This window comes from Pelodiscus sinensis, chromosome 18, assembly GCF_052426305.1.
Source record: "Pelodiscus sinensis isolate ZL-2025 chromosome 18, ASM5242630v1, whole genome shotgun sequence".
Lineage (NCBI taxonomy): Eukaryota > Metazoa > Chordata > Testudines > Trionychidae > Pelodiscus > Pelodiscus sinensis.
In genome coordinates, this window is record NC_143069.1 from 1,173,199 (window position 1) to 1,192,309 (window position 19,111).

At 65.9% G+C, this 19,111-nt stretch overlaps 1 protein-coding gene across 5 annotated transcripts in view; it reads right to left on the bottom strand.

The window, feature by feature from the left end:
• Positions 1-17,696, bottom strand: part of MEIS3 (Meis homeobox 3) — a 31,481-nt gene extending 13,785 nt beyond the window's left edge. Inside the window, exons 1-7 of one of the 5 annotated variants that reach the window (XM_089769861.1) lie at positions 17,117-17,683; positions 13,685-13,887; positions 7,898-8,045; positions 7,423-7,473; positions 7,028-7,078; positions 5,134-5,283; positions 1,305-1,413 (exon numbers count right to left, since the gene is read on the bottom strand). In XM_089769861.1, the coding sequence (XP_089625987.1) occupies positions 1,305-1,413; positions 5,134-5,283; positions 7,028-7,078; positions 7,423-7,473; positions 7,898-8,045; positions 13,685-13,887; positions 17,117-17,128 (724 nt within the window). In that variant the 5' untranslated portion in view covers positions 17,129-17,683. Of the gene's footprint in view, positions 1-1,304; positions 1,414-5,133; positions 5,284-7,027; positions 7,079-7,422; positions 7,474-7,897; positions 8,046-13,684; positions 13,888-17,116 lie in introns of all 5 variants that reach the window. The other 4 variants (XM_089769859.1, XM_089769858.1, XM_075917958.2 and 1 more) reach the window with 4 other exon arrangements.
• Positions 17,697-19,111: the final 1,415 nt, after the last annotated feature.

The window sequence follows — 19,111 nt, forward strand, 5'->3', positions numbered from 1 at the left end:
GGGGGGGTTTGGGAGGGGGGCTAAGTGGGTCGAAGGAGGTTGGGGGAGAGGAACAATGTGGGGGGAAGGGACTGGGGTAGAGCAGGGATGAACCGCGTGGGGGAGGGGCGTTAGGAGGGGGAGCGGTGTCAGCAGGTCCTGGGTTGGGGGAGGGGACGGGCTGGAAGCTGGGAGGTGCTGCGTTGGGAGAGGGGACGGGGGCTGGGGTGCGCAAGCTCTGACCCCCCCATTTGGGGCAGGAAGTGCTGTGACCCCCTGGGAGCAGACCTGGCTGCAGGGGAGCCGTCTGCTGAGCCCCCGCATGTGGTGGGAACGATTCACGGCCCACTTGTGCGCCTTGGAGGAAGTGCCGGGTGTGTTGTGCGGGTGTAGGATGCAGGGGCGTGCGGGGCATGGCTGCGCGGCGCGTGCACATGTAATGCAGCTGCATGGTGCAGGGCGTGCGGGGGGGCAGCTACAGGGTGCAGGGGCGTGCGGGGGGCAGCTACAGGGTGCAGGGGCGTGTGGGGGGCAGCTGCATAGTGCAGGGGCATGCAGGGGGGCAGCTACAGGGTGCAGGAGCATGCGGGGGCAGTTGCAGGGTGCAGGGGTATGTGTAGGGTAGCTGCACAGTGTGGGGGCGTGCATGGGGTGTGGGACGGCTGCATGGGGCGGGGGCGTGCATGAGGCATGGGGCAGGGTCATGGCGGGGCGGGGGCGTGCGTGGGGCAGCGTGTGTAAGCAGTGAGGTTGTGGGAGGGGGGTGCGGCACGGGGGCCAGTCATGGCATGGCCGTGCGGTGAGAGGCCCCTCGGGTCACAGGCAGCGTGGTTGGACGGGGCTGTGATCTCACAGACCGACCGCTCCCGCCCCTGATCTCCATACCCCGCCCTGCCTTGGCCCCCCACCCTCACCCGGAGCAGGAGCCTTGGGAGCCAACTCCCTTCTGCCGCTGCCCGGCCTGGACCTCACGGTGTAATCTGCAGCCCCTCCTCCAGCCCACGGGCTGGTGGGGCGGTTGGGGGGCTGGCAGGGCACTTGGGGGGCTGACAGTGGGTTTGGGCACTGCCCATGCGACTCAGGCTGTCACGGTACCCCCAGGGGTAAATTCTGTTGCTTCCCCCATTCAGACTCCAGCCCCAGGGATTTTGTTCTGCTGCCCCACAGCCCTGCCAGCTCGCTGGCTCCTCCCCAGAGTGGGTTGCATGGCAGGGCTGGGGGGCCGGGCCGGGCCGGCGTTTCTCAGGCTAGAAAAAGCCTCTGTGCCCAGCCAGGCGATTCCTCCCTCGGGCCCAGGCTGGCGGGTGCTGGGGCGTCCCACCTACCTGGCTCGCTGGAGTTGTCGCCGCTCTGCGAGGCGAGGCCCCCGCTGGAGGGGCCCGGCGTGCCCGAGTGCGCAGAGCCCGTGTCCTCCCGCTCTCGCATCCAGTTGTTCTGGCACAGAGAGAGCAACGTCGGGCGGGTTAGCTGGGCCGGGCTCCCCCCACCCCGTTACCTGGGGTCCTGGCCCACTCCCCCCCCACTGTTACCTGGGGTCCTGGCCCACTCCCCCCCACCCCGTTACCCGGGGTCCTGGCCCACTCCCCCCCACTGTTACCTGGGGTCCTGGCCCACTCCCCCCCACCCCGTTACCTGGGGTCCTGGCCCACTCCCCCCCCACTGTTACCTGGGGTCCTGGCCCACTCCCCCCACCCCGTTACCTGGGGTCCTGGCCCACTCCCCCCCACTGTTACCTGGGGTCCTGGCCCACTCCCCCCCACCCCGTTACCCGGGGTCCTGGCCCACTCCCCCCCACTGTTACCTGGGGTCCTGGCCCACTCCCCCCCACTGTTACCTGGGGTCCTGGCCCACTCCCCCCCACCCCGTTACCCGGGGTCCTGGCCCACTCCCCCCCCACTGTTACCTGGGGTCCTGGCCCACTCCCCCCTCCACTGTTACCTGGGGTCCTGGCCCACTCCCCCCCCACCCCATTACCCGGGGTCCTGGCCCACTCCCCCCCCCACACTGTTACCCGGGGTCCTGGCCCACTTCCCCCCTCCACTGTTACCTGGGGTCCTGGCCCACTCCCCCCTCCACTGTTACCTGGGGTCCTGGCCCACTCCCCCCCACCCCATTACCCGGGGTCCTGGCCCACTCCCCCCCCACACTGTTACCCGGGGTCCTGGCCCACTTCCCCCCTCCACTGTTACCTGGGGTCCTGGCCCACTCCCCCCTCCACTGTTACCTGGGGTCCTGGCCCACTTCCCCCCCCACCCCGTTACCTGGGGTCCTGGCCCACTCCCCCCTCCACTGTTACCTGGGGTCCTGGCCCACTCCCCCCCACTGTTACCTGGGGTCCTGGCCCACTCCCCCCCACCCCGTTACCTGGGGTCCTGGCCCACTCCCCCTCCACTGTTACCTGGGGTCCTGGCCCACTCCCCCCCCACTGTTACCTGGGGTCCTGGCCCACTCCCCCCTCCACTGTTACCTGGGGTCCTGGCCCACTCCCCCCCCACTGTTACCTGGGGTCCTGGCCCACTCCCCCCCCACTGTTACCTGGGGTCCTGGCCCACTCCCCCTCCCCCCCTCCACTGTTACCTGGGGTCCTGGCCCACTCCCCCCCACTGTTACCTGGGGTCCTGGCCCACTCCCCCCCACCCCGTTACCTGGGGTCCTGGCCCACTCCCCCCTCCACTGTTACCTGGGGTCCTGGCCCACTCCCCCCCACTGTTACCTGGGGTCCTGGCCCACTCCCCCCCCCCCCCCACTGTTACCCGGGGTCCTGGCCCACTTCCCCCCCCACCCCGTTACCTGGGGTCCTGGCCCACTCCCCCCCACTGTTACCTGGGGTCCTGGCCCACTCCCCCCTCCACTGTTACCTGGGGTCCTGGCCCACTCCCCCCTCCACTGTTACCTGGGGTCCTGGCCCACTCCCCCCCCACCCCGTTACCTGGGGTCCTGGCCCACTCCCCCCACTGTTACCTGGGGTCCTGGCCCACTCCCCCCCCCACTGTTACCCGGGGTCCTGGCCCACTCCCCCCTCCACTGTTACCTGGGGTCCTGGCCCACTCCCCCCCCCACTGTTACCTGGGGTCCTGGCCCACTTCCCCCCCCACCCCGTTACCTGGGGTCCTGGCCCACTCCCCCCCCACTGTTACCTGGGGTCCTGGCCCACTTCCCCCCCCACCCCGTTACCTGGGGTCCTGGCCCACTCCCCCTCCACTGTTACCCGGGGTCCTGGCCCACTTCCCCCCCCACCCCGTTACCTGGGGTCCTGGCCCACTCCCCCCCCACTGTTACCTGGGGTCCTGGCCCACTGCCCCCCTCGAATGTTACTTTGGGGTCCTGGCCCCCCCATGCCACCCTCATGCTGCCTGCGCCGGGGTCCCTGGCGGAGGAAGGAGCCCCAGTCTGGGTTGGGGATCTGTGCAGCTCCACGCATAGGGGGCCGCAGACCTCAGAAGTGGGGGAGTCAGAGCAGCACCCCAGTGCCAGGGGAACCCCGAGTCGGGGCCTGGGGAGTCTGTGCAGCACGCAACGTAAGGGGGACCCCGGAACTCAGTGGGGGGGCCCCAGTCTCAGTGCCCGGGGGGGTCAGCACATTGACGGGCCCTGGATCTCGATGGGGGGCCCCCAACTCGGGCCCCTAGTGGTTCCCTTGTTACCAGCACTCCAGGACCCTCTGAGAAGCCCAGAGCCATGCGGGGGGGCCGTCACCCCGGGGGGCCAGGCAGCGAGCTCCCAGAGCATCCCCCCCCCCACTCCTGAATGTGCCTCATTAACTCGACTAGCGCCCAGGCCCCTTGGAGGCCGGGGGTTCAAAGGGTTAAGGAGGGACCGGCTGCCTGGGAACCCGACACCCCCCAGCGGATCAAAGGTCCCTGGTTAAAGGCCCAGGAGGCCGAGGGTGTAAACCATCCGCCCCGCCACAAGCAGCAAAATTCCCCCTCCCTCCAGAGCGCGGGGGCTGGGGGCTGGGGGCTGGGGTCCCTGAAAGGGCTGTCACCCCAGAGTGACTCCAGCCTCCCCTAACAGCTGGGGAGAGAACCCAGGAGTCTTGGCACCCAATCCTGCTCTAACCACTAGGCCCCACTCCCGTCCCAGAGCTAGGGATAGAATCCAGCAGTCCTGGCTTCCGGCCCTCTGCTCTAGCCACTAGGGACCACTCCCCTCCCTCGCCCTGCCCTTCTCCGAGGGTTGCTATTGCCCGCTGGACACCCCTGGAGCAGCCCCAGGGTTCATTAAACAGACACTTTGCCAGCCCACGAGCAAGGCTGGGTGTGCAATAACTGTGTGCGCGCGTGCATATGCGTGTGAATGCATGTACGTGTGTGTACTTGCGTGCGTGCGTACGCGTGTGCCTGCACGAGCCTGCGTGCGTGTGCCTGCACATGTGCGGTGGCCTGTCTCTACTGGCAGCAGTTCTGTCTGTAGCACGGACACACGTGTTTGCAGCATGTGCCAGGATTGCGCATGTGTCTGCCGCACGTGCCCGGCCACACGCATGATCTTTACATGCACACACGGCCCGTGCGTGTGCTGGTGGCACCTGTGTCCCTGGCCAGGCCCGACCGCGGGGGTCTGTCTCCGAAGGCCGGTAGCCCCGCGCCAGGCGCTGCACCCCGCCCGAGGGGGCTACCGGCCTGTGTCTGCCGAGGAAGCCGGGCCAGCGGGCGGGGGCTGCTCCCAAGTCCTGCTCTGGAATCGGGGCAGCCTGGGGGGTCTCCGTGGGGTCGTGATGCTGAGTCTGACCCCAGATCAACCCGGGGGGGGGGCTCCATCTAATTAGAACAAAGTCCGGGCTGGGGATTCGCTCCCTCCCCGGCGCGCCCGGGGGCCTATTAACAATGCAGCCGAGTTGCTTTAGGCAAATGACTCCGCTGGCTGCGTTAGCGGGGGGGGGGGGGGGGGGCTGCCTCGTCACTGGCAGGACAGTTGGGAGGGACCTTGGATACGGGCCCCTCCCCAGCCACCCTCGCGCCAAGCTGGGTCCCCGAGAGCCCACAGGGGCTGGGCTAGAGCCTCCCCCCGCCCCGCCGCTGGCCCTAGATCCCCCCCAGCTCTACGCCTCCCCCCCGACCCACAGCCCTGCCCACAGCCCTGCCCCCCCCCCCCCCGTTGCACCGTGTTCTGTCCGCTAGGCCGCGCTGCCTTGGGGCTGCCCCGGCGCCGCACCTGGTCGGAGAGGCTGGCGCAGGACCCCGCGAAGTCCTCCGGGTCCGATCTGGAGCCTCCGTCCCGGCCGTCGATCACCAGGTCGATGGGCATCTTCCCCTTCAGGCAGGTGATGTAGCGGTGGCAGAAGCTGTCGCACAAGTCGTGCACCTGCCCCCAAAGAGAAGGGCCGGTAGGAGGCGCCCGCCGCCAGCAGCTGCCCCCCAGGCCTGCCCCTCTGCCCGGGCTCCGCCTCCCCAGCCCTGCCTGGGCGTGCGGAGCTGGCAGGAGCGGGGAGGAAGGATGGCCTAATGGTTAGGCCATGCGGCTCGCGCTCAAGAACCCGGCAGTCGCGTCTCTGGTCTACCCCAGACGTCCTGCCCCACCTGCCCCCTTGCCAGGGCCGTGGGGTTCTTGGAGGGTGTGTGGGGACGGGGGATCCCCAATCTCGGGGTGTGTATGGCCAGGCACGAGGGGCCCCCATCTCGGTGGGGGGAAGCACAAAGCGGGATCCCCAACCTCGGGGGGCCAGGCACGAGGGGCCCCCGATCTCGGCGGGGGTCTCTGCGGAGCCAGGCATGCCGGGACCCCCGCAGAGCGGGGCCTTAGGCAGTAACATTCCGCACCTCCCAGCGGGGAGCCCGGAACCCCAGGACCCGTGGGTTCCGCCTGGGCCTTTCAGCTCTGCGGGCCTGCAGCTCCGAAAAGCCCCCGCCCCGGCTCCGCTTTTCTTCCCTGCCCCGGCCGGAGCCCCCGTCCCCTTTGCTCAGCTCGGAGCCACTGGCGGGAGACCTCTGGCCGCCCCCCGACTGGAAAGCCAGCGGGGCCCCCTCCCCGAGCCAACGCGCCCAGCCCCACCGGAGCCCTTTCGCCCTGGGAATATCGCCTCGGCTCTGCGGGAATCCGGGTCCCGTTTGCTCCAACCGGGCCCAAATCCGAATCTGACCCGCGGCCCTCGCGCCGCAGACCAAGGCCAAGCGCCGCCGCCCGGAGTTTACGCTGCAGGGCTGAAGCCCGGGGAGGCTGCGCTGGGCGGGCGCGGGGTAGCCTGGGGTGTGGAGCGACGCCCGCCCCCCCATGAGAACCGCAGGGCCCCAGGGGCTGCGCTCACAAGAGCCAGCTGCGGCCAAAGCCACCTCGGCAAACTTGGGTCCAGATCGGGGAATCGCCCCACCGGGCAAAGGGAAAACCCGGGGCCAGGGTTCAGCCCGTTCCCAGCGCGCCGCCGCCCGGTCTCTGCTCCGGGCCGGGCCCCTCAGGCTGACATTAACCCTGCCAGGGCCGTGGCACCCGGGGACACCCCGGGGCTGAAAGGCCGCTCCAGGCGGGTTGAACCCCGTTGTCCCCGGCCGCTTGAGCGCTGCAGCGGGCTCCGCGCGGGCCAGCCGGTGCGCCCCGAGCCCTGCGCCCTGCGCCCCGCGCCCCGCGCCCCGCGCCCCGGCCTTGTTTGGGAACGGAAAAGGGGAAGCGCCTTGGCCTTTGCGGGAACCCCCGCGCCGCAGAGATTCAGCTGCAGGCTCAGTGCCGCTGTGGTCACTTGAAACCTTGGACCCGCCCTCGAAGCCGCCGCAAGCGGGCGGAGGGGGGGGGGGCCCGCTCCGCTAAACGCTCCCGGCGACACTCGCATGGCTCCGGCTGAAAACCAGAGCGCAGTTTGTCTCCCGCAGGACCAGCCGGCCCAGCCCTGCGCCTCGGCCGGCACCCACGGGCCTGAGTCCGCGCTGGCGCGAACCGGCAAGACTCCCGTCCAGTCAAGGGGCGCCCGCTCTAGCGTAACCCCCCCGCCGGGCCACTTCGGATCAGCGCAGCACGCGGGCTGTCGGCTCCTTTTACCCCGCGTCTCTTTGCTTTGGAGCCCGCGCCAGGCGCTTAACCCTCCTGGCCCTGCGCCCGGTAGGAAAAGCGGCGGATTTACCTTTTCTAATTCCAAGAGATGGAACCGTAGGACCTGGATCGCTTGAATCATCTGGGAAGCCAAAGCAAAGGGGACTCGTCGGAGGCCTCTTATCTGCAGCCCCGCGGCGCACCGGGCCGGAGCACCCTGGAGCTGCGGCCCACGTTTTCCGCCATGTGCTGGCTGGGGGCACCGAGCTAGTCCCCTGCAAGGAGCCTCGAGCGCTCCCGCAGCGAAAGCCGCTTGGAAAAGCCGCGGCGCCTTTCGCAAAGGTGATTGAGCGGCCTGCGGCCCATGGACCCCCCTGCCCGCCGCCCGCCACTGGGGCGCGGCCGCCCCACACCCCGTTACGGGTCTGAGCCTGGCTCTCAGCCGCCGGCCCGGCCCGGCTCTGTGGCTCGGAAAGGGGCGCTCACCAAGTTATCCAGCTCGGGGTCGGACGAGAACAGCGGCTTTTCCGTCCTGATCTAGAGGGAGAGATGCGCGACCGCGCGCAAAGAACACGAGTGGAGGCAGAAGGTTAGCGCGCGCGGACAGCTGCTTCCCCTTCCCGGGACGCAGGGGGCTGGAGCGGGAGAGATCTCCCCACATCCCGAGCGTCCTCCCTTGAGTCTATTTCACTGCGGGCTCTGGGCGGCCTGGGCCGGTGACCGTCCCAGTCCCTGCTACGCCTCAGCCCCTCCTAGGCACGATCCCAACGGGGGGGGGGGGACACGCTGATTAGCAAAGCGGCTGGGCCTGGTCTGAGGGCCCCGAGTTGAGCCGGTTTTACCGGGGACGGGGGCGCTAGAGCGAGTCAGGCCTTGGCGTTGGCCCGGCTACCCCCGCGCCCTGCTCGCCGGCGGTTCCTCCGCTTCGCGGCCCGCGGGCCGGGCCCGGCCCGGGACTGACCTGTTTGGCGAACACGGCGATGTCCTCGCTGAAGGAGTCGGAGGAGCAGACGTCTCCGCCGGGGTACGAGCCCGCGGGGTCCCGGGGCGAACAGGTCGCCAGCTCACACTTCTCGAAGACCAGGGCCAGCAAGGGGAACAAGGGGTGTCTGCGCACACAGGAGAGGTTAGAGCCCGACACGTCTTGCACGCGCGTGTGCACAAGAGCCAGGCCATCCGTGCAGAGGCATGCACGAGTCCATGCACACGAGGGTTTGCCCACCCCTCGGGCAACAAACACACACAGCGCCCGATACACGCCCCCAGCCGTCTGTACAAACAGAAACGCACACACAGTGCCCGATACACACACACCCTGCACCCCTCTGTACAAATAGGAACACACACACACACACACACAGTGTGCCCGATACACACACACCCTGCACCCCTCTGTACAAATTGGAACACACACACACACAGTGCCCGAAAAACACACACCCTGCACCCCTCTGTACAAATAGGAACACACACACACACAGTGCCCGATACACACACACCCTGCACCCCCTGTACAAATAGGAACACACACACACACACAGAGTGCCCGATACACACACACCCTGCACCCCTCTGTACAAATAGGAACACACACACACACAGTGTGCCCGATACACACACACCCTGCACCCCTCTGTACAAATTGGAACACACACACACACAGTGCCCGAAAAACACATACCCTGCACCCCTCTGTACAAATAGGAACACACACACACACAGTGCCCGATACACACACACCCTGCACCCTCTGTACAAATTGGAACACACACACACACAGTGCCCGAAAAACACATACCCTGCACCCCTCTGTACAAATAGGAACACACACACACACAGTGCCCGATACACACACACCCTGCACCCCTCTGTACAAATTGGAACACACACACACACAGTGCCCGAAAAACACATACCCTGCACCCCTCTGTACAAATAGGAACACACACCGTGCCCGAAAAACACACACCCTGCACCCCTCTGTACAAATAGGAACACACACACACAGAGTGCCCGATACACATACACCCTGCACCCCTCTGTACAAATAGGAACACACACACAGTGCCCGATACACACACACCCTGCACCCCTCTGTACAAATAGGAACACACACACACACAGAGTGCCCGATACACACACACCCTGCACCCCTCTGTACAAATAGGAACACACACACACAGTGTGCCCGATACACACACCCTGCACCCCTCTGTACAAATAGGAACACACACACACAGTGCCCGATACACACACACCCTGCACCCCTCTGTACAATAGGAACACACAGAGTGCCCGATACACACACACCCTGCACCCCTCTGTACAAATAGGAACACACACACACACACAGTGCCCGATACACACACACCCTGTACCCCTCTGTACAATAGGAACACACACACACACACAGTGCCCGATACACACACACCCTGCACCCCTCTGTACAAATAGGAACACACACACATACACACAGTGCCCGATACACACACACCCTGTACCCCTCTGTACAATAGGAACACACACACACACACAGTGCCCGATACACACACACCCTGCACCCCTCTGTACAATAGGAACACACACACACACAGTGCCCGATACACACACACCCTGCACCCCTCTGTACAATAGGAACACACACACACACAGTGCCCGATACACACACACCCTGCACCCCTCTGTACAATAGGAACACACACACACACAGTGCCCGATACACACACACCCTGCACCCCTCTGTACAATAGGAACACACACACACACAGTGCCCGATACACACACACCCTGCACCCCTCTGTACAATAGGAACACACACACACACAGTGCCCGATACACACACACCCTGCACCCCTCTGTACAATAGGAACACACACACACACAGTGCCCGATACACACACACCCTGCACCCCTCTGTACAATAGGAACACACACACACACAGTGCCCGATACACACACACCCTGCACCCCTCTGTACAATAGGAACACACACACACACAGTGCCCGATACACACACACCCTGCACCCCTCTGTACAATAGGAACACACACACACACACAGTGCCCGATACACACACACCCTGTACCCCTCTGTACAAATAGGAACACACACACACACACAGTGCCCGATACACACACACCCTGTACCCCTCTGTACAATAGGAACACACACACACACACAGTGCCCGATACACACACACCCTGCACCCCTCTGTACAAATAGGAACACACACACATACACACAGTGCCCGATACACACACACCCTGTACCCCTCTGTACAATAGGAACACACACACACACACAGTGCCCGATACACACACACCCTGCACCCCTCTGTACAATAGGAACACACACACACACAGTGCCCGATACACACACACCCTGCACCCCTCTGTACAATAGGAACACACACACACACAGTGCCCGATACACACACACCCTGCACCCCTCTGTACAATAGGAACACACACACACACAGTGCCCGATACACACACACCCTGCACCCCTCTGTACAATAGGAACACACACACACACAGTGCCCGATACACACACACCCTGCACCCCTCTGTACAATAGGAACACACACACACACAGTGCCCGATACACACACACCCTGCACCCCTCTGTACAATAGGAACACACACACACACAGTGCCCGATACACACACACCCTGCACCCCTCTGTACAATAGGAACACACACACACACAGTGCCCGATACACACACACCCTGCACCCCTCTGTACAATAGGAACACACACACACACAGTGCCCGATACACACACACCCTGCACCCCTCTGTACAATAGGAACACACACACACACACAGTGCCCGATACACACACACCCTGTACCCCTCTGTACAAATAGGAACACACACACACACACAGTGCCCGATACACACACACCCTGCACCCCTCTGTACAATAGGAACACACACACACACAGTGCCCGATACACACACACCCTGCACCCCTCTGTACAATAGGAACACACACACACACAGTGCCCGATACACACACACCCTGCACAATTGGAACACACACACACACACATACACACGTACACACACTGCTCGCGGCAGCGGGGCCTGCTCACAGCTCCATAGCGCTTGGCACGGACACGCGCACCCGTTGTACAGACCGGGCGCTGCGGGTGCGGTTGTGCTGCAGGCTGTCCGGGAGACACGGGGGCAGGTCGCGTCCCCGCATCGGCCCGAGGGCTGCCGGAGAGCCAGACGGACACCGCGCTGCTCCTGCTCCGCAGCCTCTCCGACCCGGCAGCGGCCTGAGGCTGAGCCCCCGCGGGTCACAAACCCAGCCGCTGCGCACGGCAGCGCGTGCAACGCGCGTGTGGGGCCCACCTGCGCCCAAGGCCGGACACGCGGCCGGGAGTGGCCCGCCGGCTACTGCTCGGCCCGCAGCGCGCAGACAAAGGCCTTTAGCCCCACGCACGGAGAGTGGGAGACTCGGCCCGCGGGGATTTACACTCGCGGCAAATGCGCGGACACTGCGCGGCCCGGGCACGGCGCCAGGACAGAGGCCGTCGGTAGCCGCGTTTGGGTTTGAGCCTTGTTCCCAACACGCTGCGAGGTTGCGGAGGCGGCCGCTGGCGATCGCTGCGCACTGGCCGCGAGGAAACGCAAATCTCCAGCGGAGAGAAACTCCGGCGAGTTCGCGGGTGGCGAGTTCGCGGCTGGAAGCCCCTGGAATCCGCGCAGGGCTGCAGGCGGTGCGCGTGGCCAGGCTGGGAGGTCGGGGGTACACTCCGGGCGGGTACACGCTCGGGGTGTATCCTACACAGGGCACAGCGTTAGACGTGTGGGTAATCCACAGGGTGTGCTACACACCCACCCGGGAGAGCAGGGTCAGTGTGCGCGCGCAGCGCGGGTAATACGCGTCCACATCGGCAGAGCCGGGACATAGCAGGGCCGGGTTCCCGGCCAGTTTTGACAAGTGTGTCGGGAGAATCACGCCGCGCCAAGGCGTCTGCGGACACAGCTCTGGGAAGCGTCGTGGCCGGTTTTAAGCTTTGGCATTGGAAGGGGGAAGGGAAGGAAAAGTTGACGCGTAAAGTTGTTGGAAAGCGCAAAATCAAAAGGTTTTGGTCTGAAACGCACCGGGGGTAACGCCACTGGGGCTCCCCCACGCGGCCTCGTGCAACCCGCCTGCGGGCTGGCAGTGCGCGCGCACACGGCGTGTACAACTCCCCGGCGGGCTGGCAGTGCGCGCGCACACGGCGTGTACAACTCCCCGGCGGGCTGGCAGTGCGCGCGCACACGGAGCGCGTCTACTGCAGGCAGGATGACAGTTACAGCGCGCGCGCGCACACACACACACACGTGCACACACGCCCGCGCGCTCTGCTGGCACATTGCACGGCTAATTCTCCGGAGCCCGCGCAACGGCTCATCCCTGCGCGGCTGTTCTGTGGCCCTTCCCGGATCAGAGCCGCACTGCTTGTGGCGGGGGGGGGGGGGGGGACTTGCTGGGGGCTGTTCTCTCACCGGCTCTTTGCCTGCGGGGAGGGGGGTCCAGCCCGGCCGGGGAGGGCGCTCAGAGAAGGCAGAGGTAAGGGGCGGTCTGTGCACGCGAGAGGGGAGTTCTCACCATTGCTCTGGGATCGCACTAGGGGTGCAAAGCCTTGGTTAGACACTTCAACGGGGACTGGCGGGGGGGGGGCAGTGCGGCCGGTGCCCGGTCAGCCGAAGGAGACAGAGACAAGGGGGAAGGCCAAACACAGAGTCCCCGAAAGTCCTTCCAGAGCGCGCGCTCCGGCAGGTCGCGCACTGGCACCTGTGAACGGCAGCGCAGTGTGCAAGAGAACACGGGCCTCGTGTGCAGTGTGGTGCCCGGGCCCGCCGCTGTGTGCGGCGTGTGGTCTGCAGCCCATGCACCCCGGGACACAGACACACACACACAAACACAGACACCCCCGCCACATATAACCAAGCACAGACACCCCGCCACACACAGACACACACACACACACACACACACACACAAACACAGACACCCCCGCCACACACAGACACACACAGAGATACACACACCCGCCACACCTAAACAGACACACAGACATCACTGCCACACACACACACAAACGCCACACATAGACACACACGGACACCTCTGCCACACACAGACACACACACACACAAACACAGACACCCCCGCCACATATAACCAAACACAGACACCCCGCCACACACAGACACACACAAAGATACACACACCCGCCACACCTAGACAAACAGACACACAGACATCACTGCCACACACACACACACCCGCCACACCTAAACAGACACACAGACATCACTGCCACACACACACACGCCACACATAGACACACACGGACACCTCTGCCACACACAGACACACACACAGACACCCCCGCCACATATAAACAAACACAGACACCCCGCCACACACAGACACACCCACACAGACACACACACACACAACCACAGACACCCCCGCCACATATAAACAAACACAGACACCCCGCCACACACAGACACACCCACACGGACACACACACACAAACACAGACACCCCCGCCACATATAAACAAACACAGACACCCCGCCACACACAGACACACACACCCGCCACACACAGACACACACACACAGACACACACCCCCGCCACACACAGACACACAGCTACACAACTGGCCCCGCCAAGGCAGCGCTGCGCACCGACCGGGCCGGACCCTGCTCTCCCCGCACTGCCCGGCTCCTCACCCGTAGATTTCATCCTTCTCCCGCTTCAGGCTCTCGTTGGGTCCCAGACCCGGCGGCAGGCCCGCCCGATGGGTCGCCGCGGCCGATCCGTACGGGGAGCCCTGGTTCAGCGGCGGGTGCTGCAGGCTGCGCCCCGGGTGGGGGTCCCCGAAGCCCGGCAGAGCGACTCCATCCATGGCAGGGTAGTACGCCAGGTCATCGCACTGCGAGGGAGGCAGGTGGAAAGGGAGGGGCGGGTGAGCCAGCCAGCCAGGCCGGGATGCGCAGGGGTGGGGGGAGGGATTTTGGCACCCAACCCCCCTAGGCATGGCCAGATCCGGGGAGCCGGAGAGGTAATTTTGCACCCAACCCCCCTAGGCATGGCCAGATCCGGGGAGCCGGAGAGGTAATTTTGCACCCAACCCCCCTTGGCATGGCCAGATCCGGGGAGCCGGAGAGGTAATTTTGCACCCAACCCCCCTAGGCATGGCCAGATCCGGGGAGCCGGAGAGGTAATTTTGCACCCAACCCCCCTAGGCATGGCCAGATCCGGGGAGCCGGAGAGGTAATTTTGCACCCAACCCCCCTAGGCATGGCCAGATCCGGGGAGACGGAGGTAATTTCGCACCCAACCCCCCTTGGCATGGCCAGATCCGGGGAGCCGGAGAGGTAATTTTGCACCCAACCCCCCTTGGCATGGCCAGATCCGGGGAGCCGGAGAGGTAATTTTGCACCCAACCCCCCTTGGCATGGCCAGATCCGGGGAGCCGGAGAGGTAATTTTGCACCCAACCCCCTTGGCATGGCCAGATCCGGGGAGCCGGAGAGGTAATTTTGCACCCAACCCCCCTTGGCATGGCCAGATCCGGGGAGCCGGAGAGGTAATTTTGCACCCAACCCCCCTTGGCATGGCCAGATCCGGGGAGACGGAGAGGTAATTTTGCACCCAACCCCCTTGGCATGGCCAGATCCGGGGAGACGGAGAGGTAATTTTGCACCCAACCCCCTTGGCATGGCCAGATCCGGGGAGACGGAGAGGTAATTTTGCACCCAACCCCCTTGGCATGGCCAGATCCGGGGAGACGGAGAGGTAATTTTGCACCCAACCCCCCTAGGCATGGCCAGATCCGGGGAGACGGAGAGGTAATTTTGCACCCAACCCCCCTTGGCATGGCCAGATCCGGGGAGCCGGAGAGGTAATTTTGCACCCAACCCCCCTTGGCATGGCCAGATCCGGGGAGCCGGAGAGGTAATTTTGCACCCAACCCCCCTTGGCATGGCCAGATCCGGGGAGCCGGAGAGGTAATTTTGCACCCAACCCCCCTTGGCATGGCCAGATCCGGGGAGCCGGAGAGGTAATTTTGCACCCAACCCCCCTTGGCATGGCCAGATCCGGGGAGCCGGAGAGGTAATTTCGCACCCAACCCCCCTTGGCATGGCCAGATCCGGGGAGCCGGAGAGGTAATTTTGCACCCAACCCCCCTTGGCATGGCCAGATCCGGGGAGCCGGAGAGGTAATTTTGCACCCAACCCCCCTAGGCATAATCAGAAGGGGGGTATTTTGCATCGTGACTCGCTTCCCCTAGAGAGAAAAAGTCACGTTTGGGGGGCTCGTTTCTGAGCTGCGAAGACATCATCTGGGGGGGCTGGAAACTCTTCCTCTCGGTGCTTTGATCCCCACCAAGTTTCGCTTTTCCGGTCAATACTCGTCACCGACCCCTTTTGTCATTTTGTTTCGTTCCTTCCCCCCGCCCGGCTGCGCTGCTCATTTCACTCCTGCGAATTCGCTGCTCTCGGGACCCGCCGCTGCCAGGCGTAGGATTGTCTGGTCAGTGTCACAAACCCCGCAGCAGCTGGAATATTGTTCCTCTCGCCCCGGCGGCAGAGTTTCTGCCCTCCAGCCCGAGCTCTCCCCCCTCCTCTCCTTTACAAGAGCGCCCGCCGTGGAGGGGAGGAAGCGAACCGGCCCGGTCTCATTGAACCTGGCGCTCATTGTTTTTAAAGAAGTGACCGATGTTTCGGGAGGAAATGCAGGCAACATTCCCCCTTGGCGTGCGCTAGATACGACCCAGTCCCCCCAAGAACCCCCGGGCCGCCGCGGGGATGTCGGGGTCCCCCGAGAAGAGATGGATCGCGTATGACACGCGCTCTCCCCTTCTGCCTCCCCCGGGCCCTTTCCAGACCCAACGCGGCCTGGGCCCCTGCCCCCTCATGACCGCTATTCCTACTGAAACGTCCCTTCTCACCCGGGAGCGTCCCTGCGAGTCACCCGCGCCAGGTTTCGCCCCCAGTAGCCGCGGGGCGGCTGTTCGGCTCGGGGAGGCGCGGAGAAAGACTCCAGCTAGACTCAGGGGTTTTCTCGGGGCAAGCGGGAAATCCGGTTTAACCCCCCCCCCCCCGTCTCTGGGGTTTAAATGTGCGTCTCTCTGCGCGGCCCCAGTCTGATTTCCCCGAGTCCAACCTTGTTTATCCCGGGGTTCGCCCCGCACAATGTCACGCGCCTCGTTTGTACCCCCTCCAGCCGTACGGGCCCTTCCTCCCACTCACGGGCCTTCCTCCGGGGCACGGAGGGGCGCAGGCCGTTGCGGGGGATGCGCGGGGGTGACCGGCCGAGCTGGCTTTCGGAAGCGACCGGGAGCGATTCGTGCTTTTCGCGTTGGCATCAACTCTCCCCCCTGCGCCCAGCCCTCGGAGGCGGCAGCGGTGCTGCTATGGCAGGGCCGCTCGCCAGCAGACGCGGGCTGCTCGGGTCTGTTAAGCGTCGCCCCCAGAGAGCTCCCGACAAACCAGACACCGGATTGATGTGAAGGGGGAAGGGAAACCTCGCAGGGCTCTCGCCAAGTGTCTAACAACCGGGCAGGCGAACTCCGGGCCCTGCGCGCCCCGACTCTGCTAGCGCGCTCCCGAGAGGGCTGGGGCCGAAAATAAGTTGGGAAAACTTCAGAACAGAAGCCCAAATTCCCCCCAGCCCCGCCACTAAGCGTGGCCCCGTTCGAGCGCCTGCCTGAGCAATAGACTTTCCCCGGCAGGCGGGGAGCCGAGACAGCCAAGCAGCCGGGAGGGGAGACCCCCACAGTCCAACCCCGCGGTGGATCCCCGGGCGCGCCAGACACGCACCGCCCGGGCCCGGAGGCGCAAACCGAGCGGTGACACGGAGGCTTCCAAGGTGGCATCAAGACCCCTCACTTCTTAAAGAAAAAGTTGAGACTCGGCCCCCCCCCCCCATCTGGCCCCTGCACCGCCAGCACCCCCCCCCCCCCCCCCCCCCCGGGGCGATTTCTGTGCCAAGCCGGGCGGGCGGGGAGGGAAGAGAGGGGCGAGTCCGAGGAACGCTCCAGACCCCCCGAGCCGCCCTCCGCCCTGCCGCGAACCCCCCGAAGCCGCGCTGCTCGCGGCCCCCCCACCCCGCCGGCGAGCGCAGCCGGGGAAGGCGAACACAGCCCCCCAGACTTACCCTTTGTGCCATCGGAGGCTCGGCGGGTGCTCCCTCTCCGGCGCTGGCTGGCTGGGGGGGGCGCGGGCAGGTCGCTCCTTTGCAGGACCCCCCCGCTCCGAGGCGCTGGCTCCAAAGTGCGGGGAAGGGTTCGGCTCTCCGGGGTGGGGGCAGGGACCGGAGCCCCCGCCCCAGCCCCGCTTAGCCCCGGGCCGGGGCTGGCCAGCAGGCGACAAGCCGAGCCATGGGGGGGGGGGGGGTTCTCCGGGGGTCTCGGCCGCCCAGCGAGCCCGGCGCTTTCCGCGGCGGAATGAGCGAGGCGCCTTTCGCCGCAGCCCCGAGCCCGGCGCTGGGCTGGGGGGGGGGGAGTGGATCAACCCCCCCTCCCTGCACAGCCCTGCCCGCCGGGGGGGAGCCGGGCCCGGGCTGGGGGGCAGATCTCCGCGCCCCCCCGAGATCAGCCCCCCACCCCCTGTGCTCAGCGGAGCGGCCCGGAGCCGGGGGCGGGGGCCTGGCTGGTTCCCGGGCCGGGCCTGAGAGGAGGCGGAGCGGGAGGCGGAGGATGCCCCGGCTGCCCGGCCCGAGCGCTGAGCGCATCCGGAAGTGGAAGGGGCTTTGTATTAACCCCTGCCTGGCTCCCCGCCCCGCCCCGCCGGCCGCCTGTCCGGCCGGCCGCGCCCCGCGTCTCCCCCGGGCTCCGTCCCTCTGTCCGTCCCTGCCCCCCGGCTCCCCCGCCCCGCCCCGCCGGCTGTCTGTCCGGCCGGCCGCGCCCCGCGTCTCCCCCCGGCTCCCCCGGGCTCCGTCCCTGCCCCCGACTCCCCCCCCCCGCCCCGGTTTGTCTGATTCCTCCCCGCGCCCCCCGGCTCCCATCCCCGGGTCTTTCTGTCTGTCTGTCCGCTCCCCGACCCCCCCCCCCTTGGCTCCGGCTCCCATCCCCAGATCTGTCTGTCTGTCTGTCCGCTCCCCGACCCCCCCCCCCTTGGCTCCGGCTCCCATCCCCAGATCTGTCTGTCTGTCTGTCCGCTCCCCGACCCCCCCCCCTTGGCTCCGGCTCCCATCCCCAGATCTGTCTGTCTGTCTGTCCGCTCCCCGACCCCCCCCCCTTGGCTCCGGCTCCCATCCCCAGATCTGTCTGTCTGTCTGTCCGCTCCCCGACCCCCCCCCCTTGGCTCCGGCTCCCATCCCCAGATCTGTCTGTCTGTCTGTCCGCTCCCCGACCCCCCCTTGGCTCCGGCTCCCATCCCCGGGTCTTTCTGTCTGTCTGTCCGCTCCCCGACCCCCCCCCCCCCCCTTGGCTCCGGCTCCCATCCCCAGGTCTGTCTGTCTGTCTGTCCGCTCCCCGACCCCCCCTTGGCTCCGGCTCCCATCCCCAGGTCTGTCTGTCTGTCTGTCCGCTCCCCGACCCCCCCTTGGCTCCGGTTCCCATCCCCGGGTCTGTCTGTCCGCTCCCCGACCCCCCCTTGGCTCCGGCTCCCATCCCCGGGTCTGTCTGTCTGCTCTCCGACCCCCCCTTGGCTCCGGCTCCCATCCCCGGGTCTGTCTGTCCCCATCCCATGTGCCTTGGCTTTGGCTCCCTCCAACGGGTCTGTCCGTCCCTACCCCCCCGGCTTCCGCCCCCCGGGGTCTGTCTGTCTGTCTGTCCCCTCTCCATCGCCCCCTCACTCCAGCTTCCCCGAGCTCTGCCCATTCCCCAGACACCTCCCATCCACAGCTCCAGCTCCCGTGGGTGTCTGTCTGTCTGTCCCCGTGTCAGCCTCGCCAGCTCTGGCCCCCACCCTACCCCCTAGAATCTGTCTCCTTCACCCCGCCCAAGCTCTGGTCCCCACCGCTGTCTGTCCCCCCGCATCTCTGTCCATCTGCCCTCCACCCCCATTGAAGTCCACCACACCCTGGGTGTATACAGGGATCTCCCCCCCCCCCCCGGTCTGTCTGTCTGGCGCATCGGAACCCACCCCGGCTCAGGGGCAAAGAGGCCCGGCAGGTCCCGGAAGTCACCCCCCCTTGGGGTATTGTGTA